At 42.8% G+C, this 23,553-nt stretch overlaps 1 protein-coding gene across 1 annotated transcript in view; it reads left to right on the forward strand.

Annotated features, from left to right (window-relative positions):
* LOC126278562 (mucin-5AC-like) overlaps positions 1-23,553 on the forward strand; it is a 68,224-nt gene that overhangs the window by 20,539 nt on the left and 24,132 nt on the right. Inside the window, exons 3-4 of the mRNA XM_049978756.1 lie at positions 15,898-16,167; positions 21,526-22,134. Of these exons, the coding sequence (XP_049834713.1) occupies positions 15,898-16,167; positions 21,526-22,134 (879 nt within the window). The remainder of the gene's footprint in view (positions 1-15,897; positions 16,168-21,525; positions 22,135-23,553) is intronic.

Here is a 23,553-nt window from a genome sequence, read left to right on the forward strand (position 1 = left end):
TCCCCAGCAGATGTATTGAGCTACGCTGCCTCTGCATCCGTCCATAATCGCGGAAACGTTGCCAGTGCAGGGTTTTGCAAACTGACATCAATCATATCCCATAAATGTTCTAATGGATACATCTCGGGTAATCTGAGTGGCCAAATCATTCGCTCGAGTTGTGCAGAACGTTCTTCAAACCCAATCGCAAACAACTGTGACCCAATGACATGGCGCATTGTCATTAATAAAAATTACATCATTGTTTGGGAACATGAAGCCAATGAATGGCTGCAGATATTATCAAAATAGCCAAACGTAGCCGTTTCCAGTTAACTTGGACAAGAGGACACAGTATATTCCATGTACACACAGCCCACACCATTATGAAGTCACCACCAGCTTGAAAAGTGCCTTGTCAACAACTTGGCTCGAACAGCCAGCCCAGGCCGTCTGCTACATTCTTTTAATACCTTCCACTAGTTTTTGCTTTTAGTGTACGTTTCCCCCTTTATCTCCTGCCCTTTATCTTTCAGTGTGATTAGAAGTTAGTTTTAGGCCTTTTACTTTCCCCAGCTCCTCTTGGGACTGTTTATCTCGAGACCTGTTCGAATGAGGAAAAGGGACTGATGACTCCGTAGTTTGGTCACTTCACTCCCCCAACCAACTTAACTCTGTGGCTTTGCGGGATATGTGCCAGAGTCGAACCCTAACGTCATCTCTCAAGAGCTCAAGACACCTGGTCACGTCGGTCTGACAGCAGACAGCAAACGAGGCTGCTGACGCTGCTGCCAAGGCTGCAGTCACCGTACCTCGGCCCGCTTGTTCTTACATTCCCTCCGATGATCTCTGTGTTGCCGTCTGTCACTTTGGCGCTGTCCTCTCTTCATGGAAACAAGCTCCGGGTTATTAAGCCTCTCCCAGCGAGAGACATTGACGACCTTCTCTCGGCCGCCTCGACGTGAGGTCATTTTAGCTGGGTTGCGTATCGGGCACTCTATGTAGCCATCCCCATTTATGTGGTACTCCCCCACCACTTTTTACTCATTACGCTCAACATTTGGCGGTCCGCAATTTGCCGCCGAAATGCCTTTTTTCAACCACTTACATTCTTGTTTATGTTTGCCGTCTGAGATATCGGCCGTTTTAGCGAACGACGCGCGGGCTATCGACCACGTTTTACTTTCAATCTGTCGTAGCAATATGGCGAAGGCCATTTAATTTTTAGTTCATAGCCTCCGTTTCTCCATGGCGTATTTTATAGACCTTTTTCCACGTGTTTTTAGCTGTCTTCCCTTCCGTCGATTGGATTAATGTGAAGTCATTTTTAACTCTCCTTTTTGTCTTCGTGTTCTACAAATATGAGATGAGCGGGTATGACCCTAGTTGTTCTTGCACCCTAAAACAGAACTAACAAAACAGGACACCTCTGATCAGCCACAATTTTTCCAGTCGTGTAGCGTCCAAGCGACACTGTCAAGAGCCCAGGCGAGCAGCTGCAGGCGATGTACTGTTTAGCAAAGGCACTCGCGTCGGTCGTCTGCTGCCGTAGCCCATTAACCCCAAATGTCGCCGTACTGTCCCAAAGGATACGTTTATCGTACGTCCCACATCTATTTCTGTGCTTATTTAATGCAGTGTTGCTTGTCTGTTAGCCGTGACAGCTCACAAACGCCGCTGCTCTCAGTGGTTAAGTGAAGACCGTCGGTCACTGTGTTGTCCGTGGTGAGAGGTAATGGCTGAAATTTGGTATTCTCCGCACACTCTTTACACCGAGAATATCACAATACTGAATTCTCTAACGATTTCGGAAACGGACTGTCCCATGGGTCCGGCTCCAACTACAATCCGGTGATCGAAATCTGTTAATTTCATAATCACGTCAGACATTTTTTTCACATGAATCAGAGTACAAATAACAGCTGCGCCAATACAATGCCCTTTTAGGCCTTGTGTACACGATGCTACTTCCATATGCAACTGTACGTATCGCTATCCCACGCTTTTGTCTCCTCATTGTACCTGCGGGGTGTTTTTTCTTACGGATATGTCCAAAAGAGCAGACATCAAATAGTCACGAAACTGCTGCCGTGCATGTACATGAAGTAGTATTAACATCAACCACGTGAGGGCACTGAAATAATTCAATTACATCTCAAAATTTGCTCCAGACGTGGACTTAAACGAGGATTTCCCACTTTACGCGAGCGGCCGCTTAACCTCTCTGGCTCTGCTACCATGTTTCCGTCCACTCCAAATCCGCAACTTGCCTCTCACTGCTTCGGTAGCATCCCCTGTCAATTTTCCTCATTACTTGCATCATCTCACATGATTCCCATAAGAGATCGGACCTAGGATCCATTCCGCAGATGATTAAATTCCGTCAAAGCATATGTATTACTATTGTACAATTTGCATTATAATTAATGGCGTAATCGCATATAGTTGAAAGTACACGATACTAGGTCCAAAAAGTCTCAGTAAACATAGGGTCGAAAATGCAGACTGTAAGAGCTATAAGCAATTTTTCAGCTTCGATCCTGTGAAACAAATATCTGCTACTGCAAGTTCTTTCTTTCCATATTTTGGTAACTGGTAGTATGAACCAAAACAAGGAACAAAGTCCAGTAAACATGTGCTTAAAAATGAATTACTTAAAACACTCTTCCAATTATAAAGTGCTCATAACTTTTAAGGTATGCCTTTTAGAGTACACTTTTGCTGAACGTTTTTTATTATTTTGGCCCATGGTACCACTTCACAAAATATGGAAAGCAAGCAAAGAACTTGCAATAGAAGTGATTTGTTTCACAGTCAGATGAAAAATTGCTCTTAGCTCTTACAGGTGCATTTTCGACCGTATGTTTACTGAGACTTTCCTGTTCTAGTATCGTGTGTTTTCAACTGTATGCGTTTACACCATTAATTATGATACACTCTGTATGTGTGAGTCCGCTCTTTCGGACTTAACATAGTAGTAATATCTTAATAGCATTTCATGGTATCTTCAGTGTTGACTCATCCTAGGTCCTTCTTCCGATGGGAATCGTGCAAGATGCTGCGAGTAATGAGGAAAATGTTTGCAGGGGGCACTACACATGTAGTATGTGGCTGGTTGGGAATTTGGAATCTGAGAAACATGCTCGGGTAGCCGAAGTGGTTAAGGCGACCGATGACGTGAAGCGGGAAATGGTGTTAGAAACACGGTCGGGCAGAAATTTTCACCTGCCACTATTGACTTATTTCCAAGCCATCGTGCGGGTGACGTTAATGTCTTTTTCTCATGTCCCAATGTGACTGTCTCTGTTACCTTAAATAAAGAAAACATTACAGATGAGATTAAGAATGCATCGCTGAGACCTAAAACCTATCCCAAAGATGGAGTTCCACTGGGGTTTCTGGGACTGTAACAATAATATTCGTGTATAATATACACTCCTGGAAATGGAAAAAAGAACACATTGACACCGGTGTGTCAGACCCACCATACTTGCTCCGGACACGGAGAGAGGGCTGTACAAGCAATGATCACACGCACGGCACAGCGGACACACCAGGAACCGCGGTGTTGGCCGTCGAATGGCGCTAGCTGCGCAGCATTTGTGCACCGCCGCCGTCAGTGTCAGCCAGTTTGCCGTGGCATACGGAGCTCCATCGCAGTCTTTAACACTGGTAGCATGCCGCGACAGCGTGGAAGTGAACCGTATGTGCAGTTGACGGACTTTGAGCGAGGGCGTATACTGGGCATGCGGGAGGCCGGGTGGACGTACCGCCGAATTGCTCAACACGTGGGGAGCGAGGTCTCCACAGTACATCGATGTTGTCGCCAGTGGTCGGCGGAAGGTGCACGTGCCCGTCGACCTGGGACCGGACCGCAGCGACGCACGGATGCACGCCAAGACCGCAGGATCCTACGCAGTGCCGTAGGGGACCGCACCGCCACTTCCCAGCAAATTAGGGACACTGTTGCTCCTGGGGTATCGGCGAGGACCATTCGCAACCGTCTCCATGAAGCTGGGCTACGGTCCCGCACACCGTTAGGCCGTCTTCCGCTCATGCCCCAACATCGTGCAGCCCGCCTCCAGTGGTGTCGCGACAGGTGTGAATGGAGGGACGAATGGAGACGTGTCGTCTTCAGCGATGAGAGTCGCTTCTGCCTTGGTGCCAATGATGGTCGTATGCGTGTTTGGCGCCGTGCAGGTGAGCGCCACAATCAGGACTGCATACGACCGAGGCACACAGGGCCAACACCCGGCATCATGGTGTGGGGAGCGATCTTTTACACTGGCCGTACACCTCTGGTGATCGTCGAGGGGACACTGAATAGTGCACGGTACATCCAAACCGTCATCGAACCCATCGTTCTACCATTCCCAGACCGGCAAGGGAACTTGCTGTTCCAACAGGACAATGCACGTCCGCATGTATCCCGTGCCACCCAACGTGCTCTAGGAGGTGTAAGTCAACTACCCTGGCCAGCAAGATCTCCGGATCTGTCCCCCATTGAGCATGTCTGGGACTGGATGAAGCGTCGTCTCACGCGGTCTGCACGTCCAGCACGAACGCTGGTCCAACTGAGGCGCCAGGTGGAAATGGCATGGCAAGCCGTTCCACAGGACTACATCCAGCATCTCTACGATCGTCTCCATGGGAGAATAGCAGCCTGCATTGCTGCGAAAGGTGGATATACACTGTACTAGTGCCGACATTGTGCATGCTCCGTTGCCTGTGTCTATGTGCCTGTGGTTCTGTCAGTGTGATCATGTGATGTATCTGACCCCAGGAATGTGTCAATAAAGTTTCCCCTTCCTGGGACAATGAATTCACGGTGTTCTTATTTCAATTTCCAGGAGTGTATAATGGGGACTACTTTGAAGGGATAACATGGGTGTAGACAAAACTCCTAGAAAGTTCCCCCTTAATATCTGAACACAGTTGATAAGCTGTTATTAATGTGGGTACTCAATAAAAATACAGATCCGGGAATAAACTTCATATACCTGGAAAGATGACGTCGATTTTGATCCGATGACGGCATATGCCACCCGGCGATAGTATATGTACTGATAATAGTTTAAACATTGTTCGCCAACACATAGCGTAGTGGCATAGGTATGAGAGTGTCAACTGTTTCTAACCTTTAATAGGCAATGCTCACAGCCAAATGGCTCACTGTGGTGCAAACGTGCGAAGCAAGCAGGGACCCATGCCTCGAAGACAATCTCGGACTTCCTATAACCAACTTAGCTAGTCTGAAAGGGGTCAAATTGTGGCCTTGAGAGTGGCGGGATGGTTCTTTCGGGGAATTGCCACCCCAAGTTGGACGTGCTGCGTCAGTTGTACAACGGTTCTGGCGTCAGTGATCACGTGAACGTCCCCACACGCATAGATTAGTTTCTGGGAGACGACGCAGCACAGACGCCCGCCATAATCATACTGTAACGGCAGCAGTTGCAGATCGTGCAGCTACCACAGCACAGGTAAGAGGCCTTGTGGGCCCGCTCGTGTCATGAAAGGCTCGACAGGTCCCGTTAGCGGATTAATAGAAAAATGGAATGGAGCGCCGTGTTTTCCACCGATGAAAGCAGATTCTGCCTGCACGCAAGTGACCGTCGTTTGCAGTATGACGTAGACATGGTGAGCGCTGTCTCTGAGTGAATTCGTCGAAGACAAACTGGCCCCAACCCAGACCTTAGTCTGGAATGCTGTAAGCTACAATGTCATTCACCTTTGCTGGTTCTGGACTGCATGCTAACAAGTACTCGGTTTGTGTAGAATATTGTTCTATCCGTTCTTTTTCCGTCTTTGTAACAGGAAAGTGACCTGTTTTTCCAACAGGATAATGCTCGCTCACACATTGCCCGTGAAACTCAACGTGCTCTGCAAGACGTGCACCAACGTCCCTGGCCAGCACGATCTCTGAACTTAGGTCCAATCTAGCAGTTGTGGGATATGACGGGACGACAAGTGACCCTTACAGAACTAAGAGAGCAGGTCTAGCACGCGTGGCATAACCTATCCCAGGATAGTATTCGCCATCTGCACGATTTACTGGATGCCAGAGTCAGCGCCTGCATCGCCGTCCATGGAGGAACACCGCGTACTAATATGGGTGTTTCAGCATAAGTCGATACTTGGTACCCTATAACCGCTTGTGCTATTGCTCGGTAAATGTAATGTACTCCATATGCACTGCTGCAGCAATAAATCTTGAGTTAAAGGGAAGCCTCTAAAAGGGTGTACTAATTTTTTTGCGGTAGTGTATTTGCCCCTGTTCCACTGACGACTGCGCCATGTAGTAAGTTCGTAGTGACATTTTGCAGGTCTGTGATTTGCGCAATTTTAGTGTGTGCTGTGTTTTATTGGGATGCATATTAAAGATATTCTGATGTCCCAGCATAGTATTTGAAAAGCGTTCAGTTGTTGAGTTTGGTCATAAAGAACCAGAAAATTAGCTTACTTTGTGTACAACTTACTTCCGCACAAATACAGCTTCACATATTATATTTATCCTGCATTCACATGACACGCGTTGCGAAAAATCTGGCATAATTTTAATATAACAGCTAATGTAAATACAACCCTAGGAAAAAATAGGCTCCACTGTGCACCATTCAAAACTATGTTCTCTCAGGAGTGAAGCACACAGCCATAAAAAGGCCAGCTCCCTTGTGTATTAAAAATGATTCCTTATTATGAAAATTAAACTACAAACTGAAATGGATGCTAAGAAACACACATGTATTGCTACTACAGGTTCATTTAATAAGCCAAGACTGGTTTCATTCCATATCAACACTAGCTTCACGCCCTTTGCTTTGCTCGCGTAGACTGTGAGGTCTGTAGATTTATTTTTCTTCAGTTATCTTCTACGTTCACATTCAGTAAGGCCATAGAAGCATGATCTTTCCGAATGCACTTATGACAAAAACGCAGATCTGGTAGCTGGAATGGGAGGTATTTGGTAATCCGGCCTTTTGAGTTCTTGTGGTGATTTTTGCATAAAATTTTCATGCCATAGTACAAAAAGTTTCGTCCCCATTCCACTCCCTCCCCCACTTTAGGCGTTAATTTACAGAAACGGAAAAACAAATAATTTTTTAAAATTTGTAACTGAGAAACGCATTACTAGTTTCCATAGACATTGTCTTAAAATGCTTTGGTAGCATGTTTAATTATAATTCATATTTAAAAAACTTCTCAGCCATTGTTTTGCCACCTTAGTGGTTGACTTTCCAAAAATGTTGAAACATGTATCTTTTTATTTCTGTGACACCAGATACCAATTTTCTTAGTTCTAGCTTCAAAAGCTTTAATAGCCACATATTTTCAAAAAGTGAATTTATAAAAATCCCTGTTAAGAGACCAGTTATCTCTGAAATTGTCATTTCATTTGTATCAATACCTGCAACTGAGTTTAAATCTGGTTCCCCGATTTACGTTCGATACTGAGGTGCTATTCCAGAACATGGAAAGCCTCGGCACTTCTGTTCGTTTGTAAGAGGGAATTTAATGTGCACTGGGTCGGCAGTGAGAATTTGGGTAGAGGAAAGAGGCGTGCCAGGATAATCGGTGTAGTTGTGCACACTGCTGCACCAAGGTGGCTTAGTGGCTAGAGCACCTGCATAGTAAACAGGTGGCCCGGTTTCGATTACCTACATTGGTACAAATTTTCACTCACCGCTTCAGTCTATATACGTAAAATCATATCTGTAAGAGACCGGTAAGGTCTCAAACATTGTCATTTCATTACCCTATATTCGTCTGTCCACAAAGGTCTTCTTCCCATTTCACTTCACTGACTGCCACTACATCTGGACTGAGCCTCTTCTACATTCCCCTTTCCAGATTTCATAGCTTACCTACTTCGCTCAAAACTGACATTCCATGCTTCGACTCCTAGAATGTTATCCAGCCGTTTATTCCGTCTTTTTCACATGGTCACCTTCCTCTTGGCAGTCCCCTCCTGGAGACCTGAATGGGTGCTAATCAGGAATCTTTTGCCAAAGAAAAGATCATCACGAAACTTCAATTACAACAGGCCGCTGTGGCCGAGCGGTTCTAGGCGCTTCAGTCCGGTACCGCGCTGCTGCTACGGTCGCAGGTTCGAGTCCTGCCTCGGGCGTGGATGTGTGTGTTGTTCTTCGGGTAGTTAGGTTTAAGTAGTTCTAAGTCTAGGGGACTGATGACTTCACACGATAAGTCCCATAGTGCTTAGAGCCATCTGAAGCATTACTTGAACTCAATTACAGGCTACAGGTTATGTGGATAATCTAAAGGTTTCTATTGCCTTCTGTATCCTTATTACTGATTATTAAACCTTTTACTGTCAGTTTGTCACGCCAAGAGCAAGAGTGTGCTCAAAGCCTCTGTCTGCTCCTGCGCCCTCTTCAAGGCCGTTCGCAGAACGAGGATGACTTCTTATGATTTATGTCTTTGGCCGCCATTGCTGATAATTATCAAAATTTAAGCACTGGCTTGTTACGAACATGGAATCCAGGACTATTGATTATTAGTCAGATACTGTCCCTAAATCACCGGTCATTGTGGGATTGTCAGTTACTGGCATTTACCTGTTCTATGAGCGGCTTTTTTTGTAATCTGTGGCAGTATCCTGTAATGGAAGACAAAAACAAAACACTGTATTAGTACAACGGTCAGAGTTACGTGCAGATTTTTTATTATGCAGGTGAACAGAACTATGAATGTACAAACCTCTGAGATGAGATTTCTTCTCTTGTGTTCTCATCACATACATCGTCACACTGAGATTGAAATGTGGCACTGTTAAACCCTTCTACAAGGAAGGTGGTGGGAGGAATGTTGACAACTACTGACCTGTTTTGCTACAAAAATAATTTTCCGAATTTTTGAAAAAGTGTGTTCTAGAATAGCTTCCCGCCTGAGCTACAAAGATGTCTACAGCAAGCGACAGTTTAGATTTCAGAAGAAAATAGCATTTACGCGTTCAGCCGCCAAATTGTACAGGCAATAAATTACAAAACAGCAGCGGTCGGTATTTTAAGCAACCTACCTGTTACTTGATCGTATAAATTACAATATTCGTCTAGATAAACTGGGATTTTAGAGATATTCATGGTATTGGATGAAGTCATATCTATTCAAAAGAATGCAGAAAGTTTTACTGACTAATCGTATCAGTGTAGTCAGGGGAGACGGTTCTGATAGGGAGGAAATCACGTATGGGATTCTCAAAACCTTAATATTTCCCCTATTGTTTCTTATGTATTAAACAATCTTTCGTCTAACATACAAGAAGCACAGTTAGTTCCATTGGCGGCTGACACTTGTATTCGTCATTCCAAGCGTATACAGGGTGATTCAACTGCCTCTACTGGCCCCATTTTATGCAACCCGCACGACATCTGTCTCTGGAACTGTATCTAGACCGGCGACAGCCACGTAATCAATAAAAGTTAACTCTCAGAGCTTTGAGCGACTGCTAGCAAACAGAAACATACTATGAAAAATAAGTGAGGACTGACTATGGGTTACACGGTATTTCTGGACAAATATGCAGGGTGGTTCATTGATTGTAACCGGGCCAAATACCTCACTAAATAAACGTCAAACGAAAAAACTACGAATAACGAAACTTGTCTAGCTTGAAGGGGAAACCAGATGGCGCTATGGTTGGCCCGCTAGATGGCGCTGCCATAAGTCAGATATCAACTGCGTTTTTTTTTTTTTTAAATAGGAACCCTCATTTTTATTACATATTCGTGTAGTACGTAAAGAAATATGAATGAATGTTTCAGTAGGACCACTTTTTTTAAGCTTTGTGATGGCGCTGTAATAGTCACAAACGTATAAGTACGTCGTATCACGTAATATTCCGCCAGTGCTGACGGTATTTGCTTCGTGATATATTACCCGTGTTAAAATGGACCGTTCACCAATTGCGGAAAAGGTCGATATCGTGTTGATGTATGGCTGTTGTGATAAAAATGCCCAACGGACGTGTGCTATGTATACTGCTCGGTATCCTGGACGACATCGTCTAAGTGTCCGGACCGTTCGCCGGATAGTTACGTTATTTAAGGAAACAGGAAGTGCTCAGCCACATGTGAAACGTCAACTATGACCTGCAACAAATGATGCCCAAGTAGGTGTTTCAGCTGCTGTCGCGGCTAATCCGCACATCAGTAGCAGACAAATAGCGCGGGAATCGGGAATCTCAAAAACGTCGGTGTTGAAAATGCTACATCAACATCGATTGCACCCGTGCCATATTACTATGCACCAGGAATTGCAATACGACGACTTTTAACGTCGCGTACAGTTCTGCCACTGGGAGCAAGAGAAATTACGGGACGATGACAGATTTTTTGCAGGCGTTATATTTACCGACGAAACGTCATTCATTAACAGCTGTAACGTAAACCGGCATAAAATGCACTATTGGGCAACGGAAAATCCACAATGGCTGCGACAAGTGGAACGTCAGCGACCTTGGCGGGTTAATGTATGGTGCGGCATTACGGGAGGACCGATAATTGGCCACCATTTTATCGATATCAATCTAAATGGTGCAATGTATGCTGATTTTCTACGTAATGTTCTACCGATGTTACTAAAAGATGTTTCACTGCATGACAGAGTGGCGATGTACTTCCAACATGATGAATGTTCGGCACATAGCTCGTGTGCTATTGAAGCGATATTGAATAGCATATTTCATGACCGGTGGATTGGTCTTCGAAGAACCATACCATGGCCCGCACGTTCACCGTATCTGACGTCCCCGGATTTCTTGGTGTGGGAAAAGTTGAAGGATATTTGCTACCGTGATCCACCGACAACGTCAGACAACACGCGTCAGCGCATTGTCAATGCGTGTGCGAATATTACGGAAGGCGAACTACTCGCTGTTGAGAGATGTCGTTACACGTATCGCCAAATGCATTGAGGTTGACGGACATAATTTTGAGCATTTATTGCATTAATGTGTCATTTACAGGTAATCACGCTGTAACAGCATGCGTTGTCAGAAATGATTAGTTCACAAAGGTACATGTATCAGATTGGAACAACCGAAATAAAATGTTCAAACATACCTGCGTTCTGTATTTTAATTTAAAGAACTTACGTGTTACCAAGTGTTCGTCTAAAATTGTGAGCCATATGTTCGTGACTATTACAGCGACATCTATCACAAAGCGAAAACAGTGGTCCAACTAAAACATTAATATTTCTTTACGAACTACACGAATATGTAATAAAAATGGGGGTTCCTATTTTGAAAAAAAAAAAACGCAGTTGATATTACTTTGATCTGTGGCAGCGCCATCTAACGGTCCAACCATAGCGCCATCTGGTTTCCCTCTCAAGCTAGAGAAGTTTCGTTCTTTGTAGTTTTTTCGTTTGACGCTCATTTCGTGAGATATTTGGCCCGGCCACGATAACTGTACCACCCTCTTACACCTTACTTTTGCCACACTTGCCGAAATATCTTCAATCTGTTTTTGTGTAATTAGCGGTTTAATTATTCAGATTTAGGATGCATCTGTAAATTTATTCCTTTTATATTGCTAAATCTTTCGTAAATTGTTCAGAAACTTTGCCCCATAGTGTTTCACCATCGGGGACAACAAATTAACAGGCGCTATCGAAATAGAAACTGGAAGTAACAAGTTTCCGGTATACAGGGTGTTTCAGAAGTGGTGGTTCAATAATTCACACATGGAAAGCACAGGGGCAAAAATAGCTAAAAAAGCTCCAATAAACATGGATCCGCAAATAGACATCTGCCGAGGTTAAGAACCAACTGTAAACGACCCTGGATACCGTGGTATTCACATTAGTATCTCAAGCTTTGGGACCGACTATCTGGTTCTATCTGGTTACGCGTGGGCAACAAAGACCCTTTCTCCCTCCATACACTGTGCTGTACCGGCCTCAAAATCAGTTGGGAATATGGAGGCACCAAGGACACAGGTTACACCAATGAAGAGTACGCTGACTTGCACTTCATTTAAGACAAAGCGAATGGCAGTGCCCTTGATCCTCCACGATTCTATGAAGGAGCTTTTTCTTCTCCGCAGGCAGCCCTATAGGCGTACATTCAGCCGGTTAGATCAGGGCATTAGAAAAACCGGGGGCTTCGCACGCCATGTACGAGAAAGTCGACACAGGTCCATAACACCCGATGTTGATGAAAGGGTGTTACGTACTGCATACGAACGTCCGAGTACTTCCACATGGAGTACTGCTACCAAAGAGCGAAACCTGAGTCATAGCAGTATGTGGACGATGTTAGATCGGCCAGTACTCCACCTATATCATCTCCAGTGAGTCAAAGCCTTCAACAATGAAGAGTACTACTACAAAGAATTTCTACCAGTGGATGCAAGAATAGAGCACCTTGAATCAACTGTTGGTAAGCAGTCTGCTGTTAATTGATGACGCTGGATTTCCCCGTGTTTAACTACCATAAGTGTCACATTTGGGTCGATGTCAATCTTAGTCCAACACATGTATCACGATTTCAGAAGCGCTATTCGTTGAACGTCTGGGCAGGACGTCTCACAGATCGCATAATTGGACCACCTTTCTTCCACAGAGACTAACCGGACAGCAGTACATGAGGTTTCTGCAGACAATACTACCTAGATGTGCATGATTGTCTCAACTGAATAAACTCCTGAACATGGGGTTCATAAACTCGAAGATTGGCAACCCATTTCAGAGACGAGTTCAATGTTGCATTCAGATGTATGAACATTTTGAACACCCACATTAACGTTTCAGTTTGGATTCCGTAGAAATGTTGGAACACGTGAGGCAATACTGACCCTACGACTTACCTTAGGAGCTAGATTAAGAAAAGGCAAACCGAAGTTTCTAAAATTTGTAGACTTAGAGAAAGCTTTTGACAATGTTGAATGGAATTCGCTCTTTCAAATTATGAAGGTGGCAGGGGTAAAATACAGAGAGCGAAAGTCTATTTACTATTTGTACAGAAACCAGATGGCAGTTATAAGAGTAGAAGGACATGAAAGGGAAGCAGTGGATGGGAAGGGAGTGAGACTGGGTTGTAGCCTCTCCCAGATGTTATTCAATCTGTATATTGAGCAAGCAGTAAAGGAAAAAAAGAAAAATTCGGAGTAGGTATTAAAATCCATGGAGAAGAAAGGAAAAGTTTGAGGTTCGCCGGTGACATTGTAATTCTGTCAGAGACAGTAAAGGACTTGGAAGAGCAGTTAAACGGAATGGACGGTGTCTTGAAAGGAGGATATAAGATGAACATCAACAAAAGCAAAACGAGGATAATGGAATATAGTGGCATTAAATCGGGTGATGCTGAGGGAATTAGATTAGGAAATGAGACACTTAAAATAGTAGTTTTGCTATTTGGGGAGCAAAATAACTGATGGTCGAAGTATAGAGGATATAAAATGTAGACTGGCAATGGCAAGGAAAGCGTTTCTGAAGAAGAGAAATTTGTTAACATCGAATATAGATTTATGTATCAGAAAGTCGTTTCTGAAAGTATTTGTTTGGAGTGTAGCCATGTATGGAAGTGAAACATGGACGATAAATAGTTTGGACAAGAAGAGAATAGAAGCTTTCAAAATGTGGTGCTACAGAAGAATGCTGAAGATTCCATGGATAGATCACATAACTAATCAGGAGGTATTGACTAGAAGAAGGGTTCGGTTGGTAGGACGTGTTCTGAGGCATCAAGAGATCACCAGTTTAGTATTGGAGGGCAGCGTGGAGCGTAAAAATCGTAGAGGGAGACAGAGATGAATATACTAAGCAGATTCAGAAGGATGTAGGGTGCAGTACGTACTGGGAGATGAAGCAGCTTGCACAGGATAGAGTAGCATGGAGAGCTGAATCAAACCAGTCTCTGGACTGAAGACCACAAAAACACCACCACATTAACGTTTAGAGATGCCATGTGTTCCTAGACACTGATGAAAAGCGACGGCTGTTGTTTCTTGGATCCTCGATTATTGGAGTTTTTTTAGCTACTTTTGGCCTGCACTTTTCATGTTTGAACTATTGATCATCGGTTCTGAAACACTCTGTATAACCCAGTGCAAAGATTAATATCCAGGATGATTCATATGACACTACCGATAACGTTTTATGCAGACCCACATGAAAAAACAATGTTGTTGGCCACTTACCTCTGGAGATGTGAAGCACATTGTCAAAATGACCTTCAGTAACTCGTAAAGTATACGAAAACGTCTTAGACCTATTGTATAAATTTTGTTTGAGACTATTTCACGACGTCGATGCAGCGAATCATATATTAATCTTTTAATTGGGTTATATAGTGGCAAACAGTTATTTCCTTGCTTCACAATTTATTTCCTGTTAATTTGGTAGTTCCAGATGGTGAAACACACTCTATATGGCTGAAAAATTTACGAAACAGTAAGAGGTATAAATGAAATTCTTACTGTCATCCAGAACCTGTGTGACTACATGGCTTAATTAGGCAACGACAGATTGAAGACACTTCAATAAATATGGCTGAAGTAAGGTATATATTCGTCCAAAAATTCCATAGAACTCTGACTGCCCTCATATGTATTTTTACACTATACTTCCATATGCTAAGTCACCAAAAGCTCTGAGAGGGTACTTACATCTATTACATGGCTGTCGGCTGATGGACATCGTTCTCGATAGTTTCGTAGTGCGGAATGTATGAAAAGACATATGGAGGGCCAACTGAATCACCCTGTTTACAGAAACAGAAGACATGATAAAGTTCTTGAAACTATGATTGACTGGTCGTCTGCGAATGGGTGCTGTTACCCGAAACACACAACATACTAAATTCTTCACTTTTATGGGTATTAAATTAGTAACTGTTGTATATTGTGAGGAAATAATAAATAGGGTAGAAACTTCTAAATTTTAGATGTCTGTGTTGAGAATTCAAGCTGAAATAGCCAGATTTTGAAACTTTCAAAACTACTTTGCCGTATTTTCTCTTCGACTCGCTTCAAATCTTTGTGACGGGCAAGTTTGGAAGTTGACATATTTTCACTGAATAATGTGACCTGAAATAATGTTCCCTGGTAACCTTTTTTAGAAAGTAAGTGTTCGTTACTAAAGAATGACATGTGCTTACTCACGATCATCTTGCAAATATCTGTTTGAGGAGTTAGGAATTTCGACTACTGCTTCACATTATTCCATCATAAATTTTGTTGTAAATAATACGCTACGATTTAAAAGGAACAGTGAAGTAGATAATTACGATATCAGAAGGGAAGTGTAATCCATTAACCACATTGTCTTCTTCAGCGCAAATACGGTAGCACAATTTTGCAACCAAAATTTTTGATCAGTTACCCAGTGATCTAAAGAAAGTTAAGTTCGTTTTCAAACCGAATAATTTTCTGCTTGGCAATTCGTATTATTATACTTAAAAGGTGATGGGTGGAATATTTAAAGAAATTTTAAATTGTCAGCATGTAGCTACAAATCAGTTAGTGATAATATAAAATGACTCTTCCACATCATTACTATTCACCATGCAAAGAATCCAAGGAACATGAAATTGTTTAAAGTTCGTATATACTAAACTTACATCCAAGCCTTTTTCGCTTTGTTCTGTGTATACAAAATGTAAGAGAAGTAATCACGGCAGAAAACAGGAATCAGTAATTTTTTAAAGGTAGTTAAACTTCTAAAAAAATTCCGAATACTGACAGGTGTACAAAGTTTGTATGAAATCGATACAGTGGTTTGAGGTGGTTGGATCTAAGTACACAGCTTTACATACATAAGATTTTAATAAATATATAGATAAATGTTTTATAATAAGCAAAAATGTGCAACTGGTAATATGGTGCTAGCTGCAGTATTGTTAAGTGATTAGGAGAGCTGTGCATTGCTATTTACGTGAATTGTCTGGTTCCATTTCAGGGTGAGCGGTCCGACGCTGCGCGGCTACGATGTGATCGGAGCCCTGTGAGGTCTGACGAAGTCTCATCGACCACAAATCCACGGCCGCCTCAACTGCCGAGAGCCAAAAGCTATGACCGCTTGATGGACATGTCATCGCATTCGTCTACAGACTGGTCAGGCGCGTCTGCGTACTGGTCAACTTCGTCTTCGGAATGGTCAACCCCTGCAGAGGACACGACGGGAGAAGATCCAGGGCGCCCCCACAGCCGGCAGTCGCCACGAAGTCTAGTAAGTCCACTCACAATGGCCGCATTTGTATAGCTGAGGTTGGTATTAGGCTATAATCATGTGATAAACAATGTGGCCCTGAACTTTGTCTTTCGACGGCCACCAAGTTGATCTTAAATACTGTGTTTATTCTTCAAAAATTGTTCAAATCGTCGATTCTGATGTGCTATTGCGAAGTAAAATGTCAACTAAAAACGACCACCATAGGATACGGGACAGGAACAAAAGTAACTGAAAAATGCTATAGTATTTGCCCTTTTATCAGCAATTCATCGTAGGTCTTCAGGCTACAGTATTTCATTCCGAAAGAGACTACCGACTCTTCATGTCACATTTACAGCATTTAAGCCACCGTACAGTGTGTCGCTGGGTATATTTCTCACATCACTGTTAATTCATCACCTTCTTTATTCCAAGCGCTAACTGTGAGAGGGCAGAAAGGCTGTCAGTGAGTCTGAATTTCTCAGATTTTTTTGTCATGGTCCCCTAGAGATACAAATTGTTAATGATTAATGAAAACAATGTTGAAGGAATGTGTCGTCTCGAAACTTGATGGTAAGCGTAATCATGCAAATAGTCCCTTGTAGTGTCAGCCACTGAAGCTCAATGAACGTACGTGTGACAATTTCACACTTACTAAACCCACCCGTGAACAAAGGCGCCGGTATTTTCTGTAGCTTCTGTTCTGCGATGAATCTTTTTGTATTTACCTTTTTGAAACTGAGTCAATGAAACGCCAGGAAATCACATTGTTAGAGATAAGAAGCTGTGCACGGCTAACGAAGTATGCCAGATACAATTAGGTGGCTGGATGAAGAGACGATTTCATTGGGAGGCATAGTGTAGCTATAGGGGGCCTGTAAACTTCCTGGCTGATAGAAACTGTGTGCCGGACTGGGTCTTCGAACGTTGGACTTCGTCTTTTTGTGACTGAGTTATCGAAGCAAGACTCTTGACCCGCCCTCGCAACTGCACTTCCGACTGTAGCCCATCTCCTACCTTCCAAACTTCAGTTGTTCTCCTGCAATCTTGTAAGACCACACGATATATACTACTGTGAGGTGTATTATAAATCTGAGAGAGGATGAAAATAAATAACTGGACGAGGATTGGTTAACGGATGGATAGAAGTGCAATGGAAGCAGGAGAGTATGACACTGAATAACTGCTATAAGGGACAGAATTTGGACCAAAGGAACGTTCGTAAATTAGGTGGTGGTGGTTGTTGTTGTTGTTGTTGTTGTTGTTGTTGTTGTTGTTGTTGTTGTTGTTTCAAAAACACCCAGTGCCCGGACAGAAAACATTCCCGTCCCGGCTGGGAATCGAACCCGAGATGCAGAGGCAGCAACACTAACACTAGACCACGTCTGTAGCCTGAGTCACCTGACATATATCAAGCTGTTTATCCCACAAGAAAAGGTGACAGATAAAACTGGCGTAAATGATACGGGCTTAAGATTTCATTTCATTCGACACCTTTTAAGAGGAACTTATATTGGACGGAACAATCTTGTACTGTACCAAACTGATTTTTACACAGAACCGCTCTTACAAAACGTGGAATCTTTGAACCAAATGCAATTACTGTGAACAAGTTTGTGATGAGTTTGTCTCGATACATTCACTAATCCTTTTAATGGAGCCCTGATCATGCAATAATACAACCGCGAGCTGTGCTGCGTGCAATGCGGTGCAGGGGTCCGCACTCAGTCTTTAGTTTCCAGTCATTCACTGACCAGCACCATCGATCCTGACAGCACATAGTGTCGCTTAGCAATGGCGACAGAAACGAGTGGCTTTTGAGGAGTTTCTGCACTTTTGTTACCCACTCCTTTTAAACCTTGCAATAGCAACGTACTTTAGAGTATATTACTGGGAGGGGGTGAGGTGTACGTTATGCCTGTCTTAAAAAATTAAAAAATTAATTATGCTTGACTTAACTACAGACTTTTTAAAAAGTACAGAATCGTTAACTATGATTGGCTTTCACTCACAGCATATCTTTGAGAGATACTGATGTTTGAGTAAGATCCTTAACAGAAAATATTGAATGACGTACATTGCAAAAAATCAACTGCTAGTGAGACTTAAGTTTGTGGATTAAGCGAAACTGAAATTTTTTAAAAATGTATAGAAATTGGTAAAACACATCGTTAAGCACAAATATTTTTTTCGAAACTTTAAAATTAATAGTATCGGACTAGATTACAGTATTTTCAAAAGATGGAAGCAAAGTACCTCCTCTCCCCCTCTCCCCTCCCAACCCCTTAAGTATTGCGAGTGTTTATTCCTGACAATCATCTTTAGAGCTAGGTTGCTGATAGCACTTTCGAACTCTTATTTTATACAGTTTTTTACGATTTCCCTCTACAATGCTCGACGTCGTGTCTTCAAAAAAGTGCTACCTCTTTAGTTGATCCCTTGTGTACAATATTATTTTTCAAAGAAATTAGTTAATAATGTAACAGGTAGTTCATTCACTTTCACTACCAATCACTGCACATACTACACACACAGTAATTAATGATATAACACTGCGTACCCCGTCAGCTTAAATCAGGACCATAGCGACAAGGTTTGTCTTTGATTCTGTATAACGGAACGTCCCATTTATTTGTCTAAAAGTACTCGGCACGCTCGATAATGAATGAGATGCTGAGCTCTGAAAGAAGATAAATTATATACTTCATAAAGATGATTTACCAGAATAAAATTTTTGACTCATTATGAGAAATATTGTTTTATTTCTCATCAGACACAGACACTTACTACCAAACACCTACTAAGTAATCCTTCGCCGTAGAAATTTTATTGTTAAACAAATATTTAAGTGCCTTTTCAGATACGTTCACTTTGGTAATCTCTTTAAGGTCCTTGTGCAATACATTATACAGTTTTATTCCTTGGTAGAAAATGCTGTTTGGAGTCTTACGTTCGCTTCTTCAAAAACATAAGTTCCGTCCAGATCTTAATCTATGGTGCAGACTCAGCCATCACTTTCCTCACTGGTTTTCCCCAACAAACCACGAATTCCTTCTTGCACCAAATTCTTGATCGTAGGGTAGCACTTACACCCTACATCTTGGCTTGCCCTACAGTTCCTACCTTCTACGGCTCCCACTACTAATATGTCTTAACACATACTATCAATGTACCCCCTCTTCTTGTTCATATATTCGTTGTTCGCCTACTATGCCGAGAACCACCTAACTCCTTACCTTCTCAAACTAATTTTTAACACCCTTCTACAGAACCACATCTCAAACGCTTCGATTCTCTTCTTTTTCAGTTGCAGTAATTGTCAGTCAGGGTGCGATTTGTGCTTTTACCAGTGGGGGAGATGTCTTAGGGGGTTATTAGAATTATATATGTTACTAGCTTGGACCGTGGCGTTACACATGGTTAAACAGCTATTTATAAATAGATGTTAATGCCGAAACTAACTATTCACGCGTATCCACTATCAGAAAAGCGATCCCTTGGTATATCTTTATAAGTACAATATAGGTAAAGCTTATTTACAAAATCATCTACACACAGGTATACGAGGGGAATTCAAAACATAGAGGCACATTTGTGAAAAGCTATACTTCTTCTGATGATAGAAAACTGAAACATATTAATAGTAAGACTTGTTAAAGACTTTCAGTGTTCGGCTCCACAAATTTAAATTATATGTAAAGATTTACTCCAGTGTGTGGGAAATAAACATCCTAGGTTGGGACGGATAAACTAAAACCAGAGGAGGGGATGGTCTGATGCAGAGGGGGGGAAATACCCCCCCCCCCCATCCCCCCTGCAAATCGTACACTGTTGTCAGTATTAATTCTGATGAGGATAAGTGTTGGGCATGTACTTGCGTTATGTAGTGTAAATGCCCAGTATTCTGGACAGGTATTTGCAATGGCTCGATTACTTCTATTGGTTTCTATTCTTACTTCTTTTCTGTATTTTGGAAACTGTTCATTCTTTCCATTTGTGCCCTAGTAAAGAATTAACCTGGTTAGAAATAAGGGTACATATGAACACACTCAGCTGACAAGTCATGGGATATCTCCTACTATCGTGTCGGATCTCTCTATTATCTCTCTATTATATCTCTATTATATCATATATATATCGCGTAGTGCAGCAATTCCACGAGGCATGGCCAAGTTGTTGGACGCCCCTTGCAGAACTATTAATTCATGGTGCCCTAGGGCCGTCCATCATTGCGCAAGTGTTGCAGGTAAAAGATTTCACGTCCTGTAAATATAGTGTAGGTTGCCTATCTTACGTTCGAATTGGCCAGAAAGTTCATCAACCAATCGCGAAGAATTGTGGCTTGATGACATGGCACATCTGTAAAAAGTGCCATGAATGGCCACAAATAGTCTTAAAGTAGGTAAACATAACCGTTTCTAGTCAATGATAAGTTCAGTTGGACCAGAGGATAGACACCATTCCATGTAAACATAGCCCACACCAGTTTACACAGTGCGTCGTTACCTTGGATCCATGGCTTCGTAGGGTCTCTGAACCACATTCGAACCCTATCATCAGCTCTTACCAACTGAAGTCGGGACTCGTCTGACCAGGCCACCGTTTTCCAGTTCAGGGTTCAAACGAGTCACGAGCCCCGAGAGGAGCTGCAGACAATGTCGTGTTGTTAGAAGGGTACTAGGGTCGATCGCCTGCTCCCATAGCCCATTAACGCCAAATTTCCCACCCTCTCGTAACTGATACGTTCCTCGTACGTACGACATTGATTTCACGTAGTGCTGCTTGTTTATTAGCACAGACAATTCTACGTAAACGGTACTGCTCTCAGTCGTTAAGTGAAGGCCGTCAGCCACGGCGTTGCCCTTGGCGCCAGGTAATGTCTAAAATTCGGTATTCTCGGCATACTCCCGACACTGTGGATCTCGGACTATTGAATTCCCCTAATGATTTACGAAATTTAACGTCCAGTGGGTTTAGCTCAAAGTACTGTTTGGTGTTCAAAGTCAGTTTCCGTCGTACAGCTATAATCACTTCGGAACCCTTTTCACATGAATCACCTGAGTAAAAACTACAGCTCTGCTAATTCACTGCCATTTTATACCTTGTGTACGCGATGATACACCAACTGTATACCTCCATATAGCTATCCTATGACTTCTGCCACCTTATTGTAATACATAATATTCGTCACGAGCTGTGTGTCTAGGACATAATGTTAAGGCTCGTTGATTGAGAGCCCCTGGGAAACGCCATTCATAATCACACCATCATCATTGTTATCTAAAATGTGTAGTGCAGTGAAGACTAAACTGTCTGTACAAATATTCCATGTAAGCTGTGTTTGGCACCTGATTGACATTGCTGTTCTCCTTACAGGGTGAAGAGTTCGATGCGGCACCTTCCGGTAGATCTGCTCCGCTGGAACGTGAGCCAAGCCCTGAGAGGAATGGAGAGGTCTCATCAACGACGACGTCAGCGCCACCTCAGCAGCAGAGGGCTGAAAGCCAACAACACATGCTAGCTACTTCGCCGTCCTGGTTAGCGGCCCGGAATCGGTCACTTCCAGCCCAGCATCGCTCATATGCTGATTGGTCGCTTTCACCTGCAGACCAGAATAGCTCATATGCTGATTGGTCGCCCTCAACTGTGGCTCGGTATCGCTCATATGCTGATTGGTCGTACTCAACTGCGGCTCGGTATCGCTCATATGCTGATTGGTCGTACTCAACTGCGGCTCGGTATCGCTCATACGCTGATTGGTCGTACTCAACTGCGGCTCGGTATCGCTCATACGCTGATTGGTCGTCCTCAACTGCGACTCGGTATCGCTCATACGCTGATTGGTCGTCCTCAACTGCGGCTCGCTACCGATCGTACACTGATTGGTCACCCTCAACTGCAGATCAGTATCACTCATATGCTGATTGGTCGCCCTCCCCAAGGCGCAGGATGGGACGAGATGCAGGACGCACTTACTTCCAGCTAGTAAGTTGTCACAACCGTCTCTGTTGCTTTTCTACTGTGCGTAGTGACTTTGGTATTCGACAATTTTTAGGTGCTACGAGTACATGAAACTAGTTCACACAGCCACCTAAAGGGAACGTTTTGGAGAGATAAGTTAAATACTGTTTGTCTTCAGAAAATGTTTCATTAGAAGATCCAGATAACTTTAAGCAAATCAGAAAACCAACGAAAAGAAATCGTTCTGATCGCATAACTGTATAGTTAAGTCTAGATTATCTTAGAAACAAGAATGGTTCCTCTCCCACCGACAGTTCGTTGTAGGTCTTTGGTGAGAATAATGTAAGTTATTGCAGATGTACGTGGTTACCATATCCAGGAAGAGTTGTCAGTCAGGAACACGTCGAAGGCATGCGTTTTAAGATGTTTGGAACAAAGCTTCCCTTTGGTTGTGACCGGTATGTGCTACACAGATAGAGATCTTGTACTGTTCGGTGCCCATTTGTTGCCATATTCCTAGATTTCCAATTTAATTGCATCTTGTTTTGATTATCAAACAACATACAGCTTTTATCGACTGCATGAATCTTGGGCAAATCGTACACTAAAAGATCGATATTCTGATACCCTGTAATATGCTTCTTTGATAACAAAATATTCCCCATCAGGCTTGCGTCGATATATTCATCCAAGCAGGAATTGCTCCAACGACCTCAATTATTTGTTTGATGTATCTCAATCATCGTCTCCTACAGTTTTTATGCCATACAACTCCTTCAGTTATCGTGGAAGTTATTCCCGAAGTCGTACCATTCGTCCTGTCATCCTGTCTGATCTTCTCAGAGATTTCTACAAATTCCTTTCCTCGCAGATTCTGCGGAGAACATACTCATTCCTTACCTTAAGAGTCCACCTAAGTTTCAATATTCTTCTGTAACACCACATGCCAAATGATTAGATTCTATTTTTTCCGGTTTTTACATAATCCATGGTTAACCGTCACATTATACTGTGCTCCAAACGCACATTCTCAGAAATTGTCCTCACATTAATGCTGAAGCTTGATACTGATTCCGTTTGCTCAGGAAAGGGCTGTTTCCCAGTGCTAGAGTGCTCATCAACATGTTCTTAGTGCATCCAACACATTACTTTGTTTCCTTTGAGATGCCAGTTTTGTTAAGTTCATTACCAATCTCACATCTACTCATTACTTGCATCCTTCGCTTAGCTCTAAATTCATATTGCATGCTGTTCAGAGTATTCCATTCAACTGCTCTTGAAATTATTCATTTTCACTGAGAATACTAACGTTACCCGAATCTCGTCACTGACTAGCTTTTATTTATTTATTAATTTATTTATTTATTGCTTACTCTGGCCAGTTTAAGGTCTTAAGGGTCTCTTACATCTGACTAGGAACAACATGTGTAAAAGAAAATAAAT

Source organism: Schistocerca gregaria, chromosome 6, assembly GCF_023897955.1.
Source record: "Schistocerca gregaria isolate iqSchGreg1 chromosome 6, iqSchGreg1.2, whole genome shotgun sequence".
NCBI classification, from domain to species: Eukaryota; Metazoa; Arthropoda; class Insecta; order Orthoptera; family Acrididae; genus Schistocerca; species Schistocerca gregaria.